We start from the raw sequence: 23,608 nt of genomic DNA, 5'->3' as shown, positions 1-23,608 counted from the left end.
ATTCTCTATCCCACCTACTAATCATGAAATCATGCCAGGTGGAAGTGTTAATATCACCTGTGTGGCCGTGGGGTCACCAATGCCTTATGTGAAGTGGATGTTGGGGGCAGAAGATCTGACACCTGAAGATGATATGCCAATAGGAAGAAATGTACTGGAACTGAATGATGTAAGACAGTCAGCAAACTACACCTGTGTTGCCATGTCAACACTAGGTGTCATTGAAGCAATAGCACAGATCACTGTCAAAGGTATGCTCAGTGGTTCTTGCTTTGAGGGTCTGGGTATACTCAACTCACCTGACTAATGTCTTCACAGAGTCTATCCTTGGAATACTAAAAGGAATCAATTCATCATTCAGTATTTCAGATGCCAAAGTCTAATCATATCTATGATACCATATAGGATACACATGTCTAGCTAGGTAGGCAGATTCTCCATTAAAAGGATTGACAGCCTAAGTAATGATAGTCATCAAAATATTTAACAATAGGCTGGGCCCATGCACTAGCCAGGCAGAATGAGGAATGTTAAATGCAGTCAACCATTTTGATAGACCTGATGCATACAGGTTTCATATTAATCCAGAATCCTGGTAAGAGTGACATGATAGATGGGTCACCTGGGTGGCTCAGTTGGTTAAGCAACTGACTTCGGTTCAGGTCATGATCTCATGGTTTGTGGGTTCGAGCCCCATGCCGGGCTCTGTGCTGACAGCTCCGAGCCTGGAGCCTGCTTCAGATTCTGTGTCTCCCTCTCTCTCTGCTCCTCCCCTGCTCATTCTCTGTCTCTCTCTGTCTCTCAAAAATAAATAAACATGAAAAAAAAATTTCAAGAGTGACATGAGAAAAAGCCAAATAAGTATTAATAAATGCTCAAATCCACGCAGACAAAAGAAAAAGAAAGATAAATAGTTAAATCAATGTGGTCTAATAATAGATGTTTTAAATGTTTGATGGTTCCTATCACAAAAATCAAAATGTAAGTGGCATTATATTCTATTTTAAATTTATCTCTTACCTTCTGTGCATGAAGTGCTCAAGAAATGTTATTTCCTTTAAATGAGTGCACTAAATATAACTAAAGTTCTATATTCCACAAATATTTTTGAAACAAAGAAAACAGAAGTAAGTGTGTGAGCCACTAATCGGTTCTATCAGTGTTTGTAGAATTCTACAACACTTTTGCAAAAAAGGGGAGACTGAAGATGCCTGGGTTCTTGCAAAAGTCTGGAGCTATTGCAAAAATGAACACAAATTGTCTTTGCTTTCCAGGAAGTATGATCCTAAAAAAAGTAACGCACATGTTATAATTGGTGTCATACCCTCACCAAGAATATATATCAAATAAATGCCATATTAAAGCAATAATGCCATGAGAACAAAGATACACATCAGTGTCAACATTTAGTCATTTAAAAATAGTGACATTGTATTGCCTATCCTTAACTGTACTAAGCATACTCACACTTCTCCATACATTATAGACACAAAACCTATACTGTACAGTAAATGTGACAAACAAATGTCTAAGTATCAGTAAACACAGTTTTAATTAGCAATATTTTCACTTGCCTGAATAATTCAGAAAGACATCTAGGGAAAATTTGGATCATCTACTCTTTTGAAAAATTCCCATCCAGAATATTTAAACAAATATCTTTTTATTATTTTCAGTAAAATCCCTTGGCCAAATATTATCATGCTAGAGTTCTTAGAGTAAAATGCAAACATTGAATCACCTCTCCTATAATAACTATTTCAGCTTTAAATATTTGAAGGTTTAGTGAAGACCTTCAAGAATTTAAAATCAGGAGTCACATAAACGAAATTCTTGTTCAATTTCTTATCTTTGTTTTCCTGACTCTTGCCATTCCTTACCCTCCACACCTCAAAAGTAAATAAACATAAGGGTAAATCTTGAAGTCAAAAAGTAAATCAAAACAAAAAGAGCAACTGGAAGATAGTGACTGACTCATTCATTCAGTTAGGCATTCATTTGCTTAACACTGCTGGGCTTAGGTATTGAGGATAGAGCAATATTCAAGTACAAGTTTACTACTCTTAAAAAGCTGCCATTGTACTTGAGTATTGTACTTTTTGCCTTTATGTTGACAAGGGAAAAGGGTACTAAAAGGCTAATCATCTGAGTGTTATATCCTAAGCTTTTTCCAAAATGTTAGCTAATGGGATTGTCCTTTCTCCCCTACTAAAAATACCTTTCAAAATCATTCTCCAGAGTGATATGCTTAAGTATGAGGTCACCAGTGTGGATGGTTTGTATTGTTAATCAGTAGCATTTTGAGTGAGGTTCTTCTGCTAAATGTCAAGAATTGGAGCTCTAAAAGATGGATTTAATTGTGAATATTTGCCAGGTAGCTATAATTTCAGGTATTATTGGTATTGAGTATAGAATACATATTATGACCAAAACTGCTTTAAAAAGTTATTTGTGAATGTACTGTAATTTAGTTAAGCATTTTCAAATATTAACTAAAAAAACTGAATTTGAAATTAATCAGTTTAAATTTACTATTCTTTCTTAAAACTCTTGGTGGGGCGCCTGGGTGGCACAGTCGGTTAAGCGTCCGACTTCAGCCAGGTCACGATCTCGCGGTCCGTGGGTTTGAGCCCCGCGTCAGGCTCTGGGCTGATGGCTCAGAGCCTGGAGCCTGTTTCCAATTCTGTGTCTCCCTCTCTCTCTGCCCCTCCCCCGTTCATGCTCTGTCTCTCTCTGTCCCAAAAATAAATAAACGTTGAAAAAAAAATTAAAAAAAAAAAAAACCTCTTGGTTAGGTTATATTACTATATGTAAAAAAATAATAATCTATGCCTTACAACTGGAAAACAATATGGATATTATTCTTCCGTAACAATTTAATGCCATTTCAATATATTCCAAATTGTGTTCTTTTCAATGTTGGTATTTAGTTATATCATTTATTTCTTGAAGCAAGGGGCTAGTTGGCCAAGGTCATGGTTATAATAATAGTAATAATTGCAACTAATGTTTTTTGAGGGTGCTGGATACATTCTAAGAGCATTACTGGAGTAGCTCATTAGTCTTTCCAGCAAACCCATGAAACAGTTCACCAACTGTACCATACAAGTTCAGTGATACAGTTTTTCCTATTTCTCACATGAGAAAACTAAAGCAAAGAAGAGGCTATGCAGTGCATCCAGGATCACATAGCTAATAAGTGATGGACGTGGATACAAGCCCCAAAATACAGTGCTGTAATGTGCTTCTAGTAAAATTTGTCCCCTATGCATCTGTCCTACACATGTAGAAAACTATCTTTTGTTTTAATTTATTCTTCAGTAGATACATAATTCTGTCATTCCAGTAGTAGAGTGTATAGATCTTTTTAACACCTTACATGTGATGGATACTTACTGTCCCTTTTTCTCCCCCTAAGCCTTACCCAAACCTCCAGGAACGCCCGTAGTGACCGAGAGCACAGCCACAAGCATCACATTGACGTGGGACTCTGGGAACCCTGAGCCTGTCTCTTACTACATCATTCAGCATAAACCTAAAAATTCTGAGGAACCTTACAAAGAAATTGATGGGGTGGCGACCACACGCTACAGTGTCGCTGGACTAAGTCCCTACTCGGATTATGAATTCAGGGTTGTTGCTGTTAATAACATTGGGCGGGGACCTCCCAGTGAGCCTGTGCTAACACAGACCTCAGAACAAGCACCATCCAGTGCCCCACGGGATGTCCAGGCGCGGATGTTGAGTTCAACCACCATTTTGGTACAGTGGAAGGAGCCTGAGGAGCCAAATGGACAGATCCAAGGATACAGAGTTTATTATACAATGGATCCCACACAGCATGTCAACAACTGGATGAAGCATAATGTAGCTGACAGCCAAATCACTACTATTGGCAACTTAGTGCCCCAGAAAACATATTCTGTCAAAGTTCTGGCTTTTACCTCAATTGGAGATGGTCCTCTTTCAAGTGACATACAAGTCATCACTCAGACAGGAGGTAAGTCTGGTTTGGATGGGGAGTAGGGAAGGAGGGGAGGAGTTGGTGCCAAGATGTGTGAATGGTGAACAGAGAAAGAACAAAGTGAATGTGAATTTTAATTTTTGAGACTTAGAGTTTCTAAATGAGAGGTTAAGATAAGTCATCTGGAAAGAAACAGGCATGGACACCTGAAAGACTAAATAAAGTTTTAAGTAGAGGGATGCATTTAGCATATTTTTATTTTATTTTTTTATAATTTGTACCTAAACGGCTTGAAGATTTTTCTGCGTGAGATAGATGAATGCATCCTCCATGCAGCATTTTGGAAACAGGACTGTGGTGCTTTATAGTAGTGACTCTGATGGAATACTTTTACAAAATTATTTAACTTGTGAAAGATTGGATGGCTCAAGATAAGGTTAAAAATAAAATCATTTGCCAGGGGGTCTTGGACATTTAAATGTCTTATAAATATAAGAAAGGAAGCTACCCACTAAAAATAATCTCCTAAGGGTTTTTTTTTTCTTTGTATGCCTTCATAGATAGAGAAAGACAGTTATCAAGATCTGAGATCAAACTTTGGGGCCTCATTGACTCATTTTATTGGGCATTAGAGTAGACATCAAACTATTTTGTGGAGAAACACTCGGCCCTTTCAGTGGTTTTATTTTCATAAGCAGATATTAAACCTCTCTGGTCTTTGATTCAAAGTGATCAATTTTGCCTTGGCTTGGGAATATGACATAACAGCTGTCTTCTAAAGTTTATTCTTGACCATCTGAGAGCTATTAATTTGGCTTCTTATTGCGCTGATGCCTTATAACTTGTGTCCATCTGAGTGTTTTGGCAGCATGCCATTGGTTTGTTCTGAGACTCTACATAGAAACTATATTTTTGGAGATAGTAGCTATAATCTGTAGGTATAACTCATTGGTAATCTTGGAAATGATTTTTTTTCAGGTGTCAAAACTAGATAAACCTATGTTTAACCACTGAGTTGTCTTCATGTTTCATGCTTTATGAATCATATGACTCAATGTGTTTACCTATTTTCCCTGGCTACTAGAGATGTCAGAACATATTTATAGCCTGCCTGGCTTTGTTTTATTTTTATTCTGTTATTTGGTTCTCACTGGTTTGTTCATAGATTTATTGTTTTCTCTAATAATATGAAAGATAACTAAAATAATACGCTTTATCACAGTTATACCTAAAAACATTCATATGTCTTCCCTACTTGGCTCTTGCAGTTCTTTTGTATTTATTTACTATATTAATATACAGAAAAACACTAGATTATTTTTTCCACATTATTTTTCCTCTCATTGGAATATGTAGAAATCTGTGATTCTTGTTCTTTTTGTTAACTAGAGCTGGTCAGCTGTTATGAGATTATTTTTTACTGCACTATTTTAGCAGCTCCATGGCCATTTAGAGATAAAATACACAAGAAGAACATATACCCATGCATCACCTTTAATTTTTCTGATTTTTCAATAGTGATATTTTTAAAAAAATCTCTGGTCTTGGAGTAATGTAACCAGAGTTTGAATGCCAGTCTGTCAGTTTTAGCTCTATAACCTGGGACAAGTTACTTCATTTCTCTGAACGTATTTTCTTATCTAAAATAATATTGACCTGGGGCACCTACGTGGCTCAGTCGGCTAAGCATCCCACTCTTGATTTCGGCTCAGGTCAGGGTGTCACAGTTGTGCATTTGAGCCCTGCACCAGGCTCTATCTACCCTGACAGCACGGAGCCTGCTTGGGATTCTCTCTGTCTCCCTCTCTCTGCCCCTTCCCTCCTTGTGTGCTCATCCTCTGTCTTTCAAAATAAATAAATAAACTTTAGAAAATAAAATAATAACCACCATATGGAGTTTAGAGGTTGTATTTGGTCTAGGGCTGCTGTAATGAAATACCACAGACTGGGTCGCTTAAACAACAGGAATTTACTGTCTCTCCGTTCTGGAGGCTAAAAGTCTGAGATCAAGATGTCCATAGAATTGGTTCTTTCTGAGAGCTGCGAGGGGGCTTCCAGGTCTCTCTCCTAGCTTCTGGCGCTTTGCTAACAATCTTGGCTGCTCCTTGCCTTGTAGAGGCATAAACCTGATCTCTGCCAGCATTGTCACATCAAGTTCTCCCTGTGTGTTTGTCTCTGTGTCCAGATTTCCCCTTTGTAAGGATTCTTGTCACATGGGTTAGGGCTCAACCTAGTGACCTCACCTTAAACAATTACATCTGCAACAATCTTATTTCCAAATAAGGTCACATTCTGAGGGTTAGAAATTCAACATATGAATTTGGGGGGGATACGCTTCAACCCTTAACAGGGGTATAGATTAGGTAATGGATAGAAACATTATATAACTTAATAAATAATATATAATCATCCTCATAATGAAAACAGTGAACATATGCCAGGCACTTTTCTATGTACTCTTAATGTATCAATTTTACTACCCAATTAGGTAGATGTGGAATTATCCCACTTGCCAATAAGTGAATTGAGAATTGACGAAGATTTAGGAACTTGTTTTGGGGTCATAAGGTTGGTAAGTGGGAAAGCAGAGTTTATTACTATTTTTTATTTTTTGGGGGGAGAAGCAGAATTTAAATCCAGGCACCCTAGCTACTTTAAGGCATTATTACTTTTAAAATAATAATTTGTTTTTTTGATAGTTTTAGTGCCTGCTAGATGTGTGTGCCAACCAGGTGCTCAGTAAATAAATAGAGGCAGGAAACATATATTCACTTACTCCTGTCTTTATTTAAGAATTATATGTAATTTACTTCTGAAATACTTGAGGTGAATATTAGATTATCCCAGTGCAAAACTATTTATATGTAAAAATATTTAGATGTAAAAAAATATTTAGATGTTAAAAAAATAAACTTATCTGAAAGTAATGAAAGGAATACTTCCTTTCACAGGTTATTATACTTGATCACTAAATTTGGTTCTAAATTTTCTAACTACAAAATTAAGCAGAAATCTATAATGTTTTATAACTTGTTTTTTCTGATATGAGGAAGATTTAGCTATCTAAGATACCAAATAGTTCCTGAAACTAAATTTCAATCAAAACATCAGAATCCTTGGGAATCATGAGAATCCTTATATTCAGAACACAGAGAAGACAGACAGTAATGACTTTGGTCACAATTTTCTGAAATATCTAGACTGATGTTTAAATAGACCATATTTTGGTTTTCTATGTCCCTAAGGGACATAATATAACATGAGTTACTGTGATCCAGGGACTCTGAACTCTGGATGAATGCGTTACAGATGCATTAGAATAGTCGTTCCCAATGTGTAACTATTTTTACATGATTTCCAAGAACTTTGTGTAATAGTTGTACTTTTCATACCTATTGATTGAGAAGATATGTAATGACATAATGACTAGTGCCTGCCAAGATCAATAGGCTAAGAAAACCTTCCAAAATAGCACAATGATTTGATCTGTTCCCTAGGTTTAATTAACAAAGGCCATTTGATGTTGGTGGACACCTGCCAAATACAGTGATGTTAGTTCTAATATAACTAATGCTGAGCTGCTCCTTTTTTTCTTGCTGAATAGCTATTTCTTAGGATCATAGCTGGGCAAAAACATAAAATCATTATGAAATATTATTTTAGAGAGGTTATATAAAACTTAAGGATATTATTTTCACTGCAATTTTATCTTTCCCAAACCTATGAAAATTTACTGATTTATATGTATGAATCCCTCAAGTATATTTTAATTTCATATGTACAAATATATAAACTTCTATGTCTACTATATCTGAAAGATGCTTGTTATATTTCCTTATCTTTAATTCCCTGGCACTAATAATCCTATTTTTGTTTAAAATCAGACTCTGAAGAAACAGTGTTTAGTAACAAAGGAGTTTAAGAGGAAAGTTATCTATCACTTTTGATCGCATCTAAGATTATTGTTACACATATTGATATAAACAGAGGATTGATATAAATTTATGTATTTCTGATAATATAGAAAATCAGAATATAATCTATTTTATAGTTAATAATATTTCCCCTTAATAGTGATATTCATATAGTTGATAATATTAAGTCATCTTTACATGGTTTTAAATATGAAAATATTTTGCTTAAAATAATTATTTTCTAGAAACACCGATTAATCTTCCAATTTTTTCATAGCTTTAACTCCTTACATTACAGTCACTTGCCACTATTTAACCTTGAAAATATGGAGAATGCAGTATATGGCCATTGTCTAGGGAAGAATTTATGTTGTGCTAGAAGATTTCCACTATTAGAATACACATTTTGGAAAGATGACTTTTTATATAGTTTTCTTGTATAGGTAATTATAACAAGAACAAACAGTAATTATACTACATAAAAGAAGTGCAAATAAAACTGTGATAGAGAATGTAGTAAATTATATCTCAAACCTAATACACCAAAATGTTGCCTGATGTTCATGCTACTTGTAGGCTTTCTAAATCTGTTAAATCTTAATGTCTTTTTCTTTTTTTAGAAAACACATCTGACCTCTGATTTTTCTGTGCATTTAATTGATTCTTGGGAAAAGTCTACTGATTTATATGTGTATATCTTAATAGTAGAGGTCTTTCGAAGGAGAAGAATTATGTATATTTACTAAATAAATACTGAATAGTCACAACTTTAAACTTTTTCAAGAAGCAAATTCTACTCCAAATTCTGGGCATTGTAAAAATGTTATTAAAAAACTATGACATTTAGAGACATTATGTTTTAGGTTTCCAGAACTTAGTAAATCATGTCATTAATATATGTTAACAGGCCTGAATAAGCAAACTAGAAAAAGACTGATTTCCAATTGCTGAAGTTATGAGCCCAATTTAAATGCTTTCTTAAAATAGTTTCAGCAAAGGAGCTAAAAGGAGTCCAGGAGCTCTTGCCGTAAATACAATTATAATAAAATTTTACTTTTTATTATTGATGTTTAATGACAATTGATAAGATTTGTGCAGGTGTTTGTGTATTAAATACTTATTTTATCAATGATATATTTTTAGCAATTACAAATCAGACTCTGGTTTTTTTTTTAATTTTTTTTTAACATTTTATTTATTTTTGAGACAGGGAGAGACAGAGCATGAACAGGGGAGGGTCAGAGAGAGGAAGGCACAGAATCTGAAACAGGCTCCAGGCTCTGCGCTGTCAGCACAGAGCCTGACGCGGGGCTCAAACTCACAGACCGTGAGATCATGACCTGAGCCGAAGTCGGCCGCTCAACCGACTGAGCCACCCAGGCGCCCCCAGACTCTTTGTTTTAAAGTTTGTTTTGTTTTACCACCACTATAATCCTGGCAGCTGCTTTTATTGTTGTTATAATTTATTAAAATGCTAGATACATTTTAAAATGTGTACCTTATTAAAATACTAGGTATTTTAGCAATGATAGGTTTTCCAGTCTCTGTGATATTTCATGTTTGTGATATGGTTAAGTGAAATTGTTGTTTAGCCTTTCAATATATGCTTAACCCTTTTCTTTTTAGAGATATTTCCTAAATTTCCATATTTCCTAATATGATCAGCATTTCAGATGACATAGAGATTTGTCCTTCATTTCTTATTCATTCTCCATTCTCTGTCTTTGAGTTGCTATCTGATATTTAAAATGAAGCATCATAGTGGTGATACTAAAATCCTTTGCATTTATTAATGGGGTTCTAATCTTATTTTAGGGAACTGATAATTCATATTTGTACTTCCTTATGGACATTAAGTAATCAAGAAGAAAATTAAAATGTTGACACCACTTTTACAGAATACAATGATTTCTTAAATATAATTTTAAGGAAAAAATTTAAGTTCTAACTCCATTTCCTCTTTCCACATCTAAATTCTATATTTGGTTTATGGTCAGTATTATCACACACACCCCCCCCCCTTTTCATGTAGCATAATTGCACTTAAGTTTCTGGGTAGGATCTTTTTATTTTCCTAAGAGTTTTTCAGAATCTCAAGAGTTTCCTATAAAATCTTGTTTAGTCAATTGGTGAGGGAAATATACATTACATTGTACATTACAACAAACATTACAAATGTTTGCAAACATTTCAACAAGGTCTTTAATGTTTCCTTCTCTCTCTCTCTCTGTCTGAGAGAGAGAGACTGGACCCACAAGTGCACAAAACAGCAAAAGCATCAATCTCCTGGTGCTGAATACTACCAACTCCTTCAGGTGGACCAGACACTCTCCCATCAGCCCCAGGCCCCCACCTGGTCTCCAAGACCAGGACTCCGGGGAGAGAGAGAGAGAGAGAGAGAGAGAGAGAGAGAGAGAAGGAAAGGAGGAGGTAGATAACATAAATGTTAATAGAACCTTGCTCACATTTGGCATAAAAGGTCTGTCTGACAGAGGATGAAGTGCTCCCTGTGTTTCCAAATAGTACAGAGAAATAAGACCATTTGGAGCCCACCTAAAGTGCTTCTTTATTTACATATATTATGATCATTAGGACTACTATGTTTGAGGAATGCAAAAATAAACCCATTAATTTCACACCTGTTTTCTTTTACTTTGATGCCTCAGTTTCATTGCTGTTGTTTCGACTATGACTAAATGCCTCTGAGGAAGAAATCTCTTTAGGTGAATCTCTAATTCCCAGAGGGGTCTGAGTAGTTACATCCTAAAGGTATTTATGAACATAGAGCCTGATATAATAAAAGGTCTCTTAAAGCACTGGCCCATTTGCTAGATTTTGCCTGTAGGTATCATTTCCCCCCTATAGTGTTTTTCAATTAATTTCAATTGGTTCAATTAATTTCAAATGGTTAAAATTGGAAGATTTTACCTAGAATTTGTTATCAACTTCAGTTTTGTTCAGGCAAGTGCACAAAAGAGCAAAAGCATCAGTCTCCTGGTGCTGAATACTACCAACTCCTTCAGGTGGGACAGGCACTCTCCCATCAGCCCCAGGCCCCACCTGGTCTCTGTACTCATTTGCCTGGTGCCTCTAGACATTTGTATTTCTACCATAAGTTTAAAATCTAGTAAATTAAGTTACCTTCCAGACTACTTCAAAAGGACAAAGTAGAAGCAGAGAACCTTGTATATATCATTTGAAGTCATCTGACCATTATTTATTTTATCTAAGAGTAGAATGGACGGTATACCTCTGAAACTTTGAGCCTATTTAATTCACCATTTAGGAGAGGTGTCTTAATAGAATCAGAGGGTCAGATGAAGCTTGTGTTACTAAACAAGGATGAAACATTGAGACCCACTGGGAATCTGTTCAAGATAAATTAAAAGCAAAAACATAAACAGTTTAAGTAAGAAAAAGTTAATTAGATTCCCAAGATGTTTTCAATCAATGTCAGTTCATTATTAGCATTAGGCAGGGAGGAAATACATAACAAGCAATTATTATCCTGAGAGCAGGCCTTCAGTTCTGTCCATGTTTTTAATTCTTGACAAGACCGGGTTCTGGTTTGGCATAAGTCAGGAGTTATCAAAAGGCTCTTCTTTCCCAGACTTTTAGAAGTTGGGAGAAAGAAAAAAGGAAACAAAAGTAGAGAAAAAGAAGTGAGCACACTTCTCACTGTGTGTGTATTTTTAGGCTAAGAACTCCTTAATCATCTGAATATTAAAATCCAATCATAAATTCCCTCTCTGATTGTTCTTGACTTCCATTGTTGCTCCTGCCAGTGCTTTTGTTATGTCCCTTTTAGAACTAATGTGTTCTCTGTTTGCTTTGCTATTTTCCTGTTTATTACTTCCCTCTATCCCCCCTTCTCTTGCTCTTGATCTTTTTTAGCTTTTGTCTCCGTTTCTCAGTCTGGGTGATTATGTAAGTAAGGTCTCTCACTGGGCAAGTACTTAAAGAGAAAAAAGGAAGAAAAAAACAGATACGCTGTTTAAAAAGTATGTTCATGGAGGCATCAAATTAATGAGAATCTCAAGGCCTGTGATACAAAAAAAAAGAGAAAAGGTTATGAATACACTTAGTAATACGAAGCACTATTGGCCACTTTATGCATCAGTCCAGACATGAGTGTGTATACTTGCACGTGCAGGTACACACACATGTGCACACACACACACACACACACACACTCATAGGTTAACAGACCAGGCAGAGGAATAAAATAATAATTGGGGTTCCTGGAAACCATTCTGGTAGATCTGTTTAGACTTTCTCTTTTTAAACAAAAGGCAATTTTTTAGTCGTACTACAAGAGAGATGACTACAAAAGAAAAAGTAATACATTTTATATTTCCAAAGATCTTACTTATGAAAATGATGCTTCAAGTATTATTTAAGAAGTTACAAAGTATATTATTTTTCATGTTTTTCAATGCTTATGACCATTTGCCAAAAACCCTTTAGGCGTTCTTTCCCTCCCAGAATAAAGTATTAGTGTTCTTGCTTTTTTATTAAATATACACAAAATTCTCATGTTTACTTCTGGAAATATGGACCTGGGGTCAACTATAGTGCTTTGAGACATGCCACAGTATCAGGGGTAATGATTCAAATATTTAGTGGCCAGCATGGCATGGCCAACAACCAGTCAGAGCAGACACTGTCCAAGAGCAGTGTAAGGGTAGCTGGGCTAGTGATGCCGCTGAACTACATTAACCTTGTGTACAAGGGATGGAGGACCAATGGGATTTGGTGTTTACCAGGGTGTTAACCAGGAGTTGGGGTTAATAAAACATTTGGGTGAAGTGTTTTAAGCTAGATAGAAATCCTATTCTTTATTACATCTGATACATAGTTCTTCCAAATTGTCTATTCCATGAGTTATATGACTAATATGAGAATTATAGATGACAGCTGTTAAATTACTATTTTTCTGATAATAAACATCTAAACTTTTTGATTTGTGTGGTAATTTGACTCTATCTCACTAGGGACAATATTAAGTTTACATTAGGCCTTGTATGTTAACTCATTTAAAGTCAATTAGGGATTAGAATTATTTGAATGTGATGGGTATTTTGTGTCTTACTTCACCTCTTTTTCAAACTGTGTGTTGATAAGAAAAAATACTAAGTGATTCTGGTTACCAATAGGTTTTGTTAATGGAGTGAAGGTGGGATTTTATAGACCTAATGGCAATAATTTTGAAAATTAAATGTGGTGCTAGAGAATAAGTTCTCAATTTTAAATAAGAAAAGGTTTTTATGTATTCAGCACTTGTTATGATTTAGACAATATTCCAAGTGCATTATATAAATCATCTCGCTTAGTACAACAATATTATGAAATTAGTTTATTATTCTTGAGATCAAATTCAGAGACTGCTCTATTTTGTATTTTATAATTCTACTATATCTTGAACAGATTTTATACTTCTCAAGGACAAGTACAGCGTGAGCTAGCTCCATTAAGCTGACACATGTGGATATATTTTGAGAGGTATAAGCAGATGCACTAATGGAAGGGTTTATGAATACTCATGGTGATGGTGAGCTCAGTCCTTTGCTTTCCTGTTTTTAGTACCAGGGCAACCACTAAACTTCAAAGCAGAACCTGAGTCTGAAACAAGTATTCTGCTGTCTTGGACACCTCCACGTTCAGACACCATTGCCAACTATGAACTGGTCTACAAAGATGGGGAGCATGGAGAGGAGGTAGGACTGTGCTTCTCACCTTCTGACCATTTACTATACTGGAGCACTACTCTAGTTTGTGTATTTGCTCAAGTTCTGCTGAAAGCTCAGATCGATAGAGAACTTCGGTGGGTCAGATTTATTCATCAAAAAAAAGAACTTGCCTGATAAAAACAGAATATTAATTTCAAGCCTTTGGGAGGATGGAGTGAGGCAAACAACAACAACAAAACAGCTGTTGTTCCTGTTTTCAGGTTTCCAAGTTTCTTCTAAAAGTATCTAAAAGAATATAGCCCCTGGGACTCAGGGACTTCCTTTATTTCTCTTCTGCCTTGTAGTACTTAAGTCACTGCAGATATGTGACTAAGTGAGCTCCAAGGCTTTAGGTGGATGAATTTGTCCAAACTGGTTTCAGAGAAAGAGGCCCCATAGCAAATGTTTATTTGTGTGCCAACAGTTATTTGATATTAATGTGAGCACATATAATGTTTGAGTGTGCTATGCAAATAAAATAATTGTGGATTGCAGAAGGCTGAAAGTTGTTGATAGTTCCTGAAAAGAGGAGAAAATTAGTATAATTAATACATATGGTAACAGATATAGCAAGGGGTTCACATATATTAACTCCTTCAATTCTTACAATGGTGCCATGAGTCAGTCTCTACTTCTAATCAATTTCATGTATAACAAAACAGAAGCACAGGAAACATTAAACATTTTCCCCCAAATCTCACACTACTGAATGGCAGACCTGATATTTGAAAATCTAGGCAGTCAGGTTCCAGAATCTATTTTTTAAACATTAGCATATACTGCCTCTTGAGTGCACTTTGTATAAATTATAGAAATCAGTAGTAAGATACATCTAACATTTTGTTATTGTGAAATCCAATCCAGGAGCATTAGGACAAAAATCTTAGTGAAACTACACGTGACAACTCAATCCACACAACTCATCTTACTATACTGCTTAGCGTTCTTTATCTTAAAAAGATCTTCACAAAGCTAGGTAACCCTAAATCCTAACAGAAATACCTTTTTAAATACATACTAAGTGAAATATTATCAATTAACATATGGTATATCGTTCTGAATGCTATAGTAAATTAATATGTCCCTATAAACTTTTATCTTATTACATCTTTTAGAACTGAGCAGAATTCCCAAAACCAAACTCTAAATGGAATGCTTTTACACTTAGCTAACAAAGCCAATATGAATTAAGCACTCAAAAGGTTATAATTGAAATGCTGCTATAATTTAAAGGATTTATGTTACTGCAATAAAAAGACCAGCTTTTATTAAGACACACAATTCAATGTTAATTTATTTTATATCCTTACCACTACCCAACTGAAAAACAAAAGAAAACAAAATAACAGCACAGAAGAGTGGAAATCCTTTGAGAATGCTATAGATGTAGATGCTTGAATGTTGGTACACCAACTCTGTTCTACAATTGTTTCTTTGGGGAATCCCTTTTTTTCTTACCATTTGGGAAATGTACAATTTCTAAAAGCTTTTCTATTTGTGAGCCAGAATCCCTTAGGGATGTTTTCTCTAGTTTTATATTTGAATTCCCCTTGAATGATTTGTTTGTATGAACGGCAAACTCTATTCAATGAAAAGACTTAAGATTATTTATGCCAATACTAGATTACATATCAGTGTGTATTTTAAGGCTTACTACAGGCTAATGTTCAATATGAGATTGATTATACATAGCTATATTTTTGCTAAAATGCAAGTCAAATTTTAAACATGAAAAGTAAGAATTATAACATTCAATTAAATAAGCCTTATTTCAAAAGCCCTTTATGATGGTAAAATTTGCAGAAAAGTTTCTGACTTTTTTATGTGTGCTCTATAGCCACAAAGAAAAACAAGTTTTAAAATTGTTTTAAATCGGGGCGCCTGGGTGGCGCAGTCGGTTAAGCGTCCGACTTCAGCCAGGTCACGATCTCGCGGTCCGTGAGTTCGAGCCCCGCGTCGGGCTCTGGGCTGATGGCTCGGAGCCTGGAGCCTGTTTCTGATTCTGTGTCTCCCTCTCTCTCTGCCCCTCCCCCGTTCATGCTCTGTCTCTCTCTGTCCCAAAAAAAATAAATAAACGTTGAAAAAAAATTAAAAAAAATAAAATAAAATTGTTTTAAATCAACATAGAATAATGATATGATTTCACATAAATTATCCAGCTTTCTTCAGTAACTAACATCATTTTTATCCCATCAGGACTTTGCCATTTCAGATCTATTTTGTAGCAACCGCATAAACCTGTACACCAGTTTCTGATGCTACTTCTGGTCATATTTTCTTTGCTCCTGTTTAGATTCAGAAGGTCATGGGCGATGAGCTAGACATCTCTTCAGGTGAAATTGCACATGTTGGCCATACTCTACCATCAGGGGTGGGTGTCAGTTTCTATTGTGGGCTACATCACAACAACACATGCACCTTCAATACAACCCATTTATGGGTAGTGGCCTTTCAACCTTCCTTTTTATCTGATGCACTTGGTAACTGGATCATCATTAGAAAGATCTGTGGCTTCCATTATTCCAGTTACCTTATTTGTTGTAGAAATTCACCATTAAAACACTGATATTTTCATTGTATAATTCCCCTGATAGAGTCCTAGATACTCACTGTGGATTCTATTTGTGATATTTTGATGCCTTTCTAACCTCAATAACAGAAATCTGAGGTTCCAGGCAGTGTGATAAAAATGTTTGCATGAATCCTAATGGAAATGACCCAGTTCTTCTGTTACTTATCCACAGCAACGAATTACCATCGAGCCAGGGACATCTTACAGACTGCAAGGACTGAAACCAAACAGTTTGTACTACTTCCGTCTGGCTGCACGCTCTCCTCAAGGCCTGGGTGCTTCCACAGCTGAAATATCAGCCAGAACCATGCAGTCAAGTAGGTGTCTCTCTTTGCTTGTTTTCTGTCCTTTTTTTCACTAGCAGGTGTTGCGGCCTTTTATCCCCACCAATAAACAAATCAGCTAATTTATATGTTTGCTAGTCAGTAGTTTCTATGCTAGTAAGCATCCAACTTTGAGGATTACAACCGTGACCTGTGTTGGTCTCCAACTTGGTCCAATAGCAGATCCCATTCTCCCACTTCCTAAACTGAAAGAAGTCTGAGAAGTTCAGAGAGCTCCATGAGGAAAATGAGTGAAAGTTTTACCAGGCCCTGTATAATGATTTATAAGGCTACAAAGCAAACTTCTGGTTGAGAACACTGCCAAATAATCACAAGAGGGCTTAGCAAACTAAAGAGGCAACAGAGACCATATTTGTATGTTTTTTAAGTACAGAGGTTTTAATTTTGCTAACAGGTCTTTATTTCATGTATTTGTTTCTACTCAGAGAAAAGCTCAGCTCTTGTGACTAGTTTGTTATTAAGTCCGCAAGGAGTACATGTGAAAATTTGGAACATTCATAGAAAATCTGTATTTGGACAAATTTAGGAACAATGGAAATCACAAGTATATTTGCAATCCTAAATTGTATTTTATTTCCTCAGGTTCAATTTCTTTTTGGAACTCGTAACCTAAAGCATAGTTATGTTTATCACAATGGGGGTTCATTGTATCCAGGGAAGATTGCTTTGTGTAAAGTATTAATATGGAAGTTTATTTTTGATGGAAAGTTTGGTTACTCATAATAATACAATTGTTTGCTCTTTATTAGTAAGTTTCCATAATTAGTCTATTAAACAACCATTTACCTTGAACAGTTTTATGGAGTTATTCCTTAGGTATTTTTTTTATACTTTATATTTTATATGTGATTTTTGATAGTTACATATGCAATAGATATGTGTGATCTCAATACATTGAATTTTGTAAAGTGGATGCTCTGTTGACCTAAATTTTAGGCCTTTCAGCAAAAACGAAATTTACATTTTCTAAAAAATGAATTTTCTTTCACATAGGCAAGTTTTCTATTATTTCATTTTCTTATAGAAATTTAAAATCTTCCAGGGTTTTTTGAAGATAAATATATATTCTCTCTCTTTCTCAAAACATGAGTGTTGGTACAAAAAGTATTAGGGCTCTGTTACTTAATCCATTAGGGATAATAACCTATTCCCATAAAATTCCCTTTCTTTTATAAACTGAAACATTTAAATTAATGCAGTTTTGTATTCTATTCTGAATGCCGAGCAGGCTAATAATTAATATTGTAGAACATAATTCTTAAATTCAGGAATTTAATTACAAAAAAATGTGATATGCTTCAATATTGTATTTTGCCTGGTTTACAAATGTATGTATGGATACATACATTCATACACATATATTTAAATATACAGAGCTAGAATAGACATTTTATAACCACGTCAAAAGCTTATCTACTACTCTTTATTTTATTAAAGTAAAAGTTCCAAATAATGTTGAATATATTCTCATGGAATAGGAGGTCTGAAGGTAGCAATGCAGTAAAAACCAAGTCAGCTTTTTAAAAAGAATTACAAATGAGTCTTGCTGTTACATGAATGACTCAATTTATTATGAATACTGATAATGCATATGAAATAGTTTCATAATTTGAAATATAAGAACCTGTAGCCAGAATCAATAAAAATGATAGATATTCTAATGATTTTGCAAATCTTACTCCAAATGTACAAGATTTTCTTATGAGAATTTCCCTGTGATCAGTACAGGGAGCTTTTCATTTTGATTCACTATGATGAAGATCACAAGACATGTAAACTTAAAAAGACAGATAACCCTGTAAACAATTAGATACACCTGACACTACACAGTATTAAGACCCACAAAGTCTCAGGAAATAACCAAACTCCATATTTAAATACATAAAATTAGAAATGATTTACTGATTCACCTATAAATAATAAGTAAGTAAATAAATAAATAAATAAATAAATAAATAAATAAATAAATTTTATCCCTCTTATTCTAAGGAATTACATATTATTAACTTCCAAATATTTTTTGATAACATTTGCATTGCTCTTATTGCTTTTTAAATTTTTTCAAGTAATGATATGTTTGGGTAGTTTGATGGAAACTAATCGCTCATAAAGTGACCATTTTATTTTAGAATGGACAATAAGAAAGTTTCTCTTTTAACTCTTATGTAAACTCTGTGTGAATAACTATGTACAAAATGAAGGAGATTTTGCACATAAGTCATATCTTTTCCAGATGGTTCTCAGGATTTTTTTAAACAATTCTTTTTAATGGCTTTGTTACTGACATTTTATAAGGGATAGATGATTATTATTGATTTTACCAAAATTTGCTGGTGGAATCTAATTCTTTACTAGTAATGATGTCTCAAGAAGAGTTATAATAAATTCTTTTAAAAAGCTGAAAGCTGACGTAGGGTAAGTACAAGTTACAGTCAGAATCAACAAGCCTGACATTACCCTCGGGTAGGTAAATCTTGGACTATGCATTTTCATCCTTTATTGATTCTGCATGCTCACTGTATATGGGCTACAATCAATGCTAGATTAACACCTTTCATTAAAACTGGTCAGGCTGGCTCCGTTTTTCAGATAGTCAGAGGGAACACTTTTATATTTGGGCTTTTATTTATTTATTTATTTTTTAATTGGAATTGCTGGAAGGGCATCCAACAATTACTGCAACTTTTTACACTTGAAAACCCTTTCACAAATGAATACTGTACATGAATCACCCTCATTCTAGAATGTAGAAATGAAAGCTTGAAACGGCATCTGTGAAGCATCATCTGACTCTCATGTAATAAATCTTGCCATATTTACAGCTTTTTTAAAGTTGGGTAGTCTGTGCAGTAGGGCTGGGAAATACTGAGGGATTGGTTTAGAAGAAGAATTTAAATTACAGGTAGGTAATTTTATTTGAGGCTCTATTATCTCAAGGTTTCATGTTCACATATTCCCCCCACCCATTATTTAACAATTATTTCTGGTCATTTATTCATTTTTTGGTTTATTCATATTACTAAGCCAAGGTACATATACTTAAATTTTTATTTTGAGTTTCAAAGCCTTATTTTCATTTTGTTGCCCTTATTGTTCGTTTATTTATTTTTGCCTTTTCTTTTGTTTTATCATTTTTTTTTCCAACCACTCCTGCCCTTTCACTCAAACCTTCCTTTAACTCACTACCAAAATAAGAGCCGTCAGCTCCTCCTCAAGACATTAGTTGCACCAGCCCAAGTTCCACTAGTATTTTGGTAAGTTGGCAACCTCCACCAGTGGAAAAACAGAATGGCATTATTACTGAATACTCCATCAAGTACACCTCCGTGGATGGAGAAGATGACAAACCTCACGAGATTTTGGGAATTCCTTCGGACACTACTAAGTACCTTTTGGAACAGCTGGAAAAATGGACTGAGTACCGGATCACTGTGACAGCCCACACAGACGTCGGCCCTGGCCCTGAGAGCTTCTCCGTGTTGATTCGAACTGATGAAGATGGTATGTTGCCTCTGCTACGTCAGTTTGCACCCTTCTGACACAATCTTGGTCTGCTGTCTTTTGATAGGCTAACGGTAATCCGTTTTTTGGTTTTTGTTTTTTGTTTTTCTGCTCATCTTTTTTACCCAGCATCGCTATAACTTCGTAGTTTTTGCCAAAGACCTATCTTTGCTGCAGCCTGGGCATTTTTTTTTTCAATCTCCACACAATAATTCGCTTCCCTTTAAAAGAACAGTTTGCTGGTATGACCTTGCAATCCAGGCCGTTCTCTATACTTCCGTCTAAAGTCTTCTGCACTTTTCGTGGCCTTTTTGAATAACTTCTTTTACATTTTGAAGTAAACTTTTCAAAACTGTCTTCTTATCTTCTTGTTGCCTTTTTGTTTTGCATATTTCAGAGACACTGATGCTCGACATTCAATTTTTGGCATCTGTTGTTTGGAAACCTTTGATACGAGAAAAAAAAGAGAAGAAAACACATATAATCAAGAATCTTTTTATTCTGCTAAAAAGAAACCTTTAAAAAAAACACACAACAATCAACAACCAGTTTTTGTTATTATTTCAATGCTATTCCTCTTTGTGCTTTAATGCTTTGAGCCTCAAAGCATCTTCCTTGGCTTTTGTACATTTTTTACATGTTTTTCTATTTCTCTGATACTCTTTTTTTCTTCCATTTTTTTTTTTTTTGGCATCGGTCATGTTTTTTGATCTTTTCTTAAAAGGTAGAGCAGATTGGTTGAGCATTTTCATTGCTTGAAAATGTTTGTATTCCACAAAGGAAACATAGTGTGTCTGCCCATTTTTTTTTTTAAAACCTAAGTAAAGAAAATACTCTGACTGGGTGGGACAAGTGCCTATAATTTTCTTTTATCCAATGATGTTGTTCCAGTTCCTAGTGGTCCTCCTCGCAAAGTCGAGGTAGAGGCTGTCAACTCAACATCTGTTAAAGTCTCATGGCGCTCACCTGTGCCCAATAAACAGCATGGCCAGATAAGAGGATACCAGGTGCATTATGTGAGGATGGAAAATGGTGAGCCCAAGGGCCAGCCCATGCTGAAGGATGTGATGCTGGCTGATGCACAGGTAAGCCTCTGAAAATACATACCTATGTTTTTATTTATTTATGATACTTTTATTTTAGTCCATACCTTGAAATGGGCCCTGTTTGTTTGTTTGTTTGTTTATTCTACATTTAAAAAATCCTGTACAAAATTCCAGTTTTTAAAGCACATGATGTGTATTTACCTTCTCAGAGTTGACAGCAAGTGAGGAAGTAAATTATAATAAACTGACACTCAAGCCTAATTAAGAACATGTAACTGGTTTCTTAAAATAAAGATAGTCAACTCTCTATATTGATATCTGAGTTTACCTTTCTGTCTTCAAAAAAATTGAATTGATTTTAATCAAATTAACAGAAAGAATCGTAAGCAGCTATGCTAAAACTACTTGATCTAATTTCTAAGTGTAGGACTTCTTCTGTTGAAGAATACACATCCTTAATTGAGGAAAGGTATCCAGATAGTATTTTATTTAGTACTTAATCAAACCATGTATTCACAATTCATTTGATTTCCTGGAAAATGAAGATAATGACCATAAAAATTAATTTACAGTTTCCCAGGAAATAAATGAGAATCCTCTATGTTAAGCCAAGTTAAGAAAAGTATGAAGAAGAGTTGAGTATGTGAGAAACTCTATTGATCCTAGAGTGATGGTTTATAATCATGCAGTCACAACTGGCTTTTGTAATCAGTTGTTTAAAGCAGAGCACTAAATGTTTCCATTTTATTTCCGTAAACTAAAGTGTTTCAAAGGATGATACCATAATACATTCACCTGTATTCTACATATTTACCTGAAAAGAAGAGGAAGATTTCAGTTAATAACTTATGCTGGGATTTACATATAATCCACAGATAGCTTACCTATACTGGCTCCAGGAGTGATGGGATGTTATGAATAGATTGCTGTGCTTATCTAGCAAATTGGTCGCTGGGCATGGAAATGGATGGGGTTTGGAAAATTTGAAGTTTATTTCAATAAAAAATTCCTTCCTTTGTGTGAAAGTGAAGTAGACTGTGAGCCAAGTTGAGAAATACTACGTTAGGTTGCCAAATTTTGCATTCTTGTCTCTGTGCAGACAAGAGAGCAATACATATCCCTGTGGCTATAAGGAAAGCATTGACCTAATGTCTTAATATAATCAATTCACAAAAACACTTACTTAACTAATGGGATCTGGATGAGTGGCTTAATCAGCTCCAAATCCAGTTACATGGTTTTGAAGTCTACTTCTGTAAACTTATATTTTAGATTCATATTCCTTTAGACTCTGGCTGTTGACTTGCTTTTTCTAAATGTTTATTTTGTGCTATCTGTGAAACAGAAAGTACTCACAATCTGAAATTAATAAAGCCATTGTTGCCTATGTTTTCTTTTGTAAGTCTGAAATTATGAAAAAAATTATATGGCCACCATGCTCTGATAGCCTCTTTCATGTCCTAGATATTTTTACATTATAAACCTGTAGTTTTGCCAGTGTTTTCATTTTGGTTAATGAAATTATATGATACAAAATGCCTTAAATGTCAACATTTTTCCCCTCTCTTCTACTTTGTCTTTTATTTGTTAATGTGCTAATTTTGCTTATGTATATATGTTTTTGGTTGTGGTTTTTTTTGGGTTGTTTTTTTTTTGTTTTTTTGGGTTTTTTTTTTTGTTTTTTTTTGTTTTTTTTTTGCCTACCTCGTATGCTAACTATTCATTGAAATTCCATTGCACCTTGCAAGACTTCTCTGGGGCTAGAAGATTCCAATATTTTATGAAAGGTGTTAATCTAATTACTGACATAAATTAATTGCATAACATAAGGAAAAAGTCAAAATAAATGTGATAAAGTAGTGTATGATTAGAAACATCAGCTTTACATTATGCCTTAATTGATTCATTCCAATGAACCACACATTGAAAAATATGTATTATCTGATTTTAATGCTATTAATACAAAACATATTTACTTTTGACCTCTGAATTAGGGGTGAGGGTGACAGCATACATACTTTCTCTATGGAATTTTGTTGTACACACTGTTCCAATTGCTTATTTTTTCAATTTTTTTTTTAATCTAAGGAGGGCAACATTGCCTTTTAAGTCTGCAAATTTCTCTTCATTTCTTTTTATTTTGTTTTCCTCTTCCCCAACCTTCTTAATCTCAATCAGTGGGAATTTGATGATACTACTGAACATGTGAGTAATTTTTGGACGCTTTGTCAAAAACAGATTACAAATGCTTGTTTTTTCTACACCCCTCTTTCACTTATGTGTGATATGTCATCACAGATTGCTTGGATGCATGAACTAACAAATTATTTTTAAATTATCTTCACTCTATGGTATCCTTTTTATTTAGGCTTTTATTTTGTGAAATTGGCATGTTGCTACTGATTGCCTAAGAAAATCATGAGCTCATGTTGTTTTTATGGCTGCTACTAACTCTGCCTTTTGACACAGTTAGAGGAGGCATGCTTCAAGTGGAGACATCCCAGATGAGAGATATCAAGCTGTTTGATATAGGCCATT

At 34.8% G+C, this 23,608-nt stretch overlaps 1 protein-coding gene across 1 annotated transcript in view; it reads left to right on the top strand.

Annotated features, from left to right (window-relative positions):
- The window catches only part of PTPRD (protein tyrosine phosphatase receptor type D), a 318,572-nt gene that overhangs the window by 125,079 nt on the left and 169,885 nt on the right, over nt 1-23,608 (top strand). The window contains exons 9-15 of the mRNA XM_047096382.1: nt 1-251; nt 3,419-4,000; nt 13,462-13,595; nt 16,352-16,496; nt 19,719-20,024; nt 20,916-21,109; nt 23,249-23,275. The exon at nt 1-251 is cut by the window's left edge and continues 19 nt beyond it. Of these exons, the coding sequence (XP_046952338.1) occupies nt 1-251; nt 3,419-4,000; nt 13,462-13,595; nt 16,352-16,496; nt 19,719-20,024; nt 20,916-21,109; nt 23,249-23,275 (1,639 nt within the window). The remainder of the gene's footprint in view (nt 252-3,418; nt 4,001-13,461; nt 13,596-16,351; nt 16,497-19,718; nt 20,025-20,915; nt 21,110-23,248; nt 23,276-23,608) is intronic.

The sequence above is a fragment of the Lynx rufus genome, unplaced genomic scaffold (assembly GCF_022079265.1).
Source record: "Lynx rufus isolate CCGP_SWC_20201006 ecotype Redwood Valley unplaced genomic scaffold, mLynRuf1.p SCAF_10, whole genome shotgun sequence".
In the NCBI taxonomy this organism is placed as follows: Eukaryota; Metazoa; Chordata; class Mammalia; order Carnivora; family Felidae; genus Lynx; species Lynx rufus.
The sequence above is the reverse complement of the archived record's forward strand: the minus strand, read 5'-3'. Positions and strand labels throughout refer to the sequence as shown.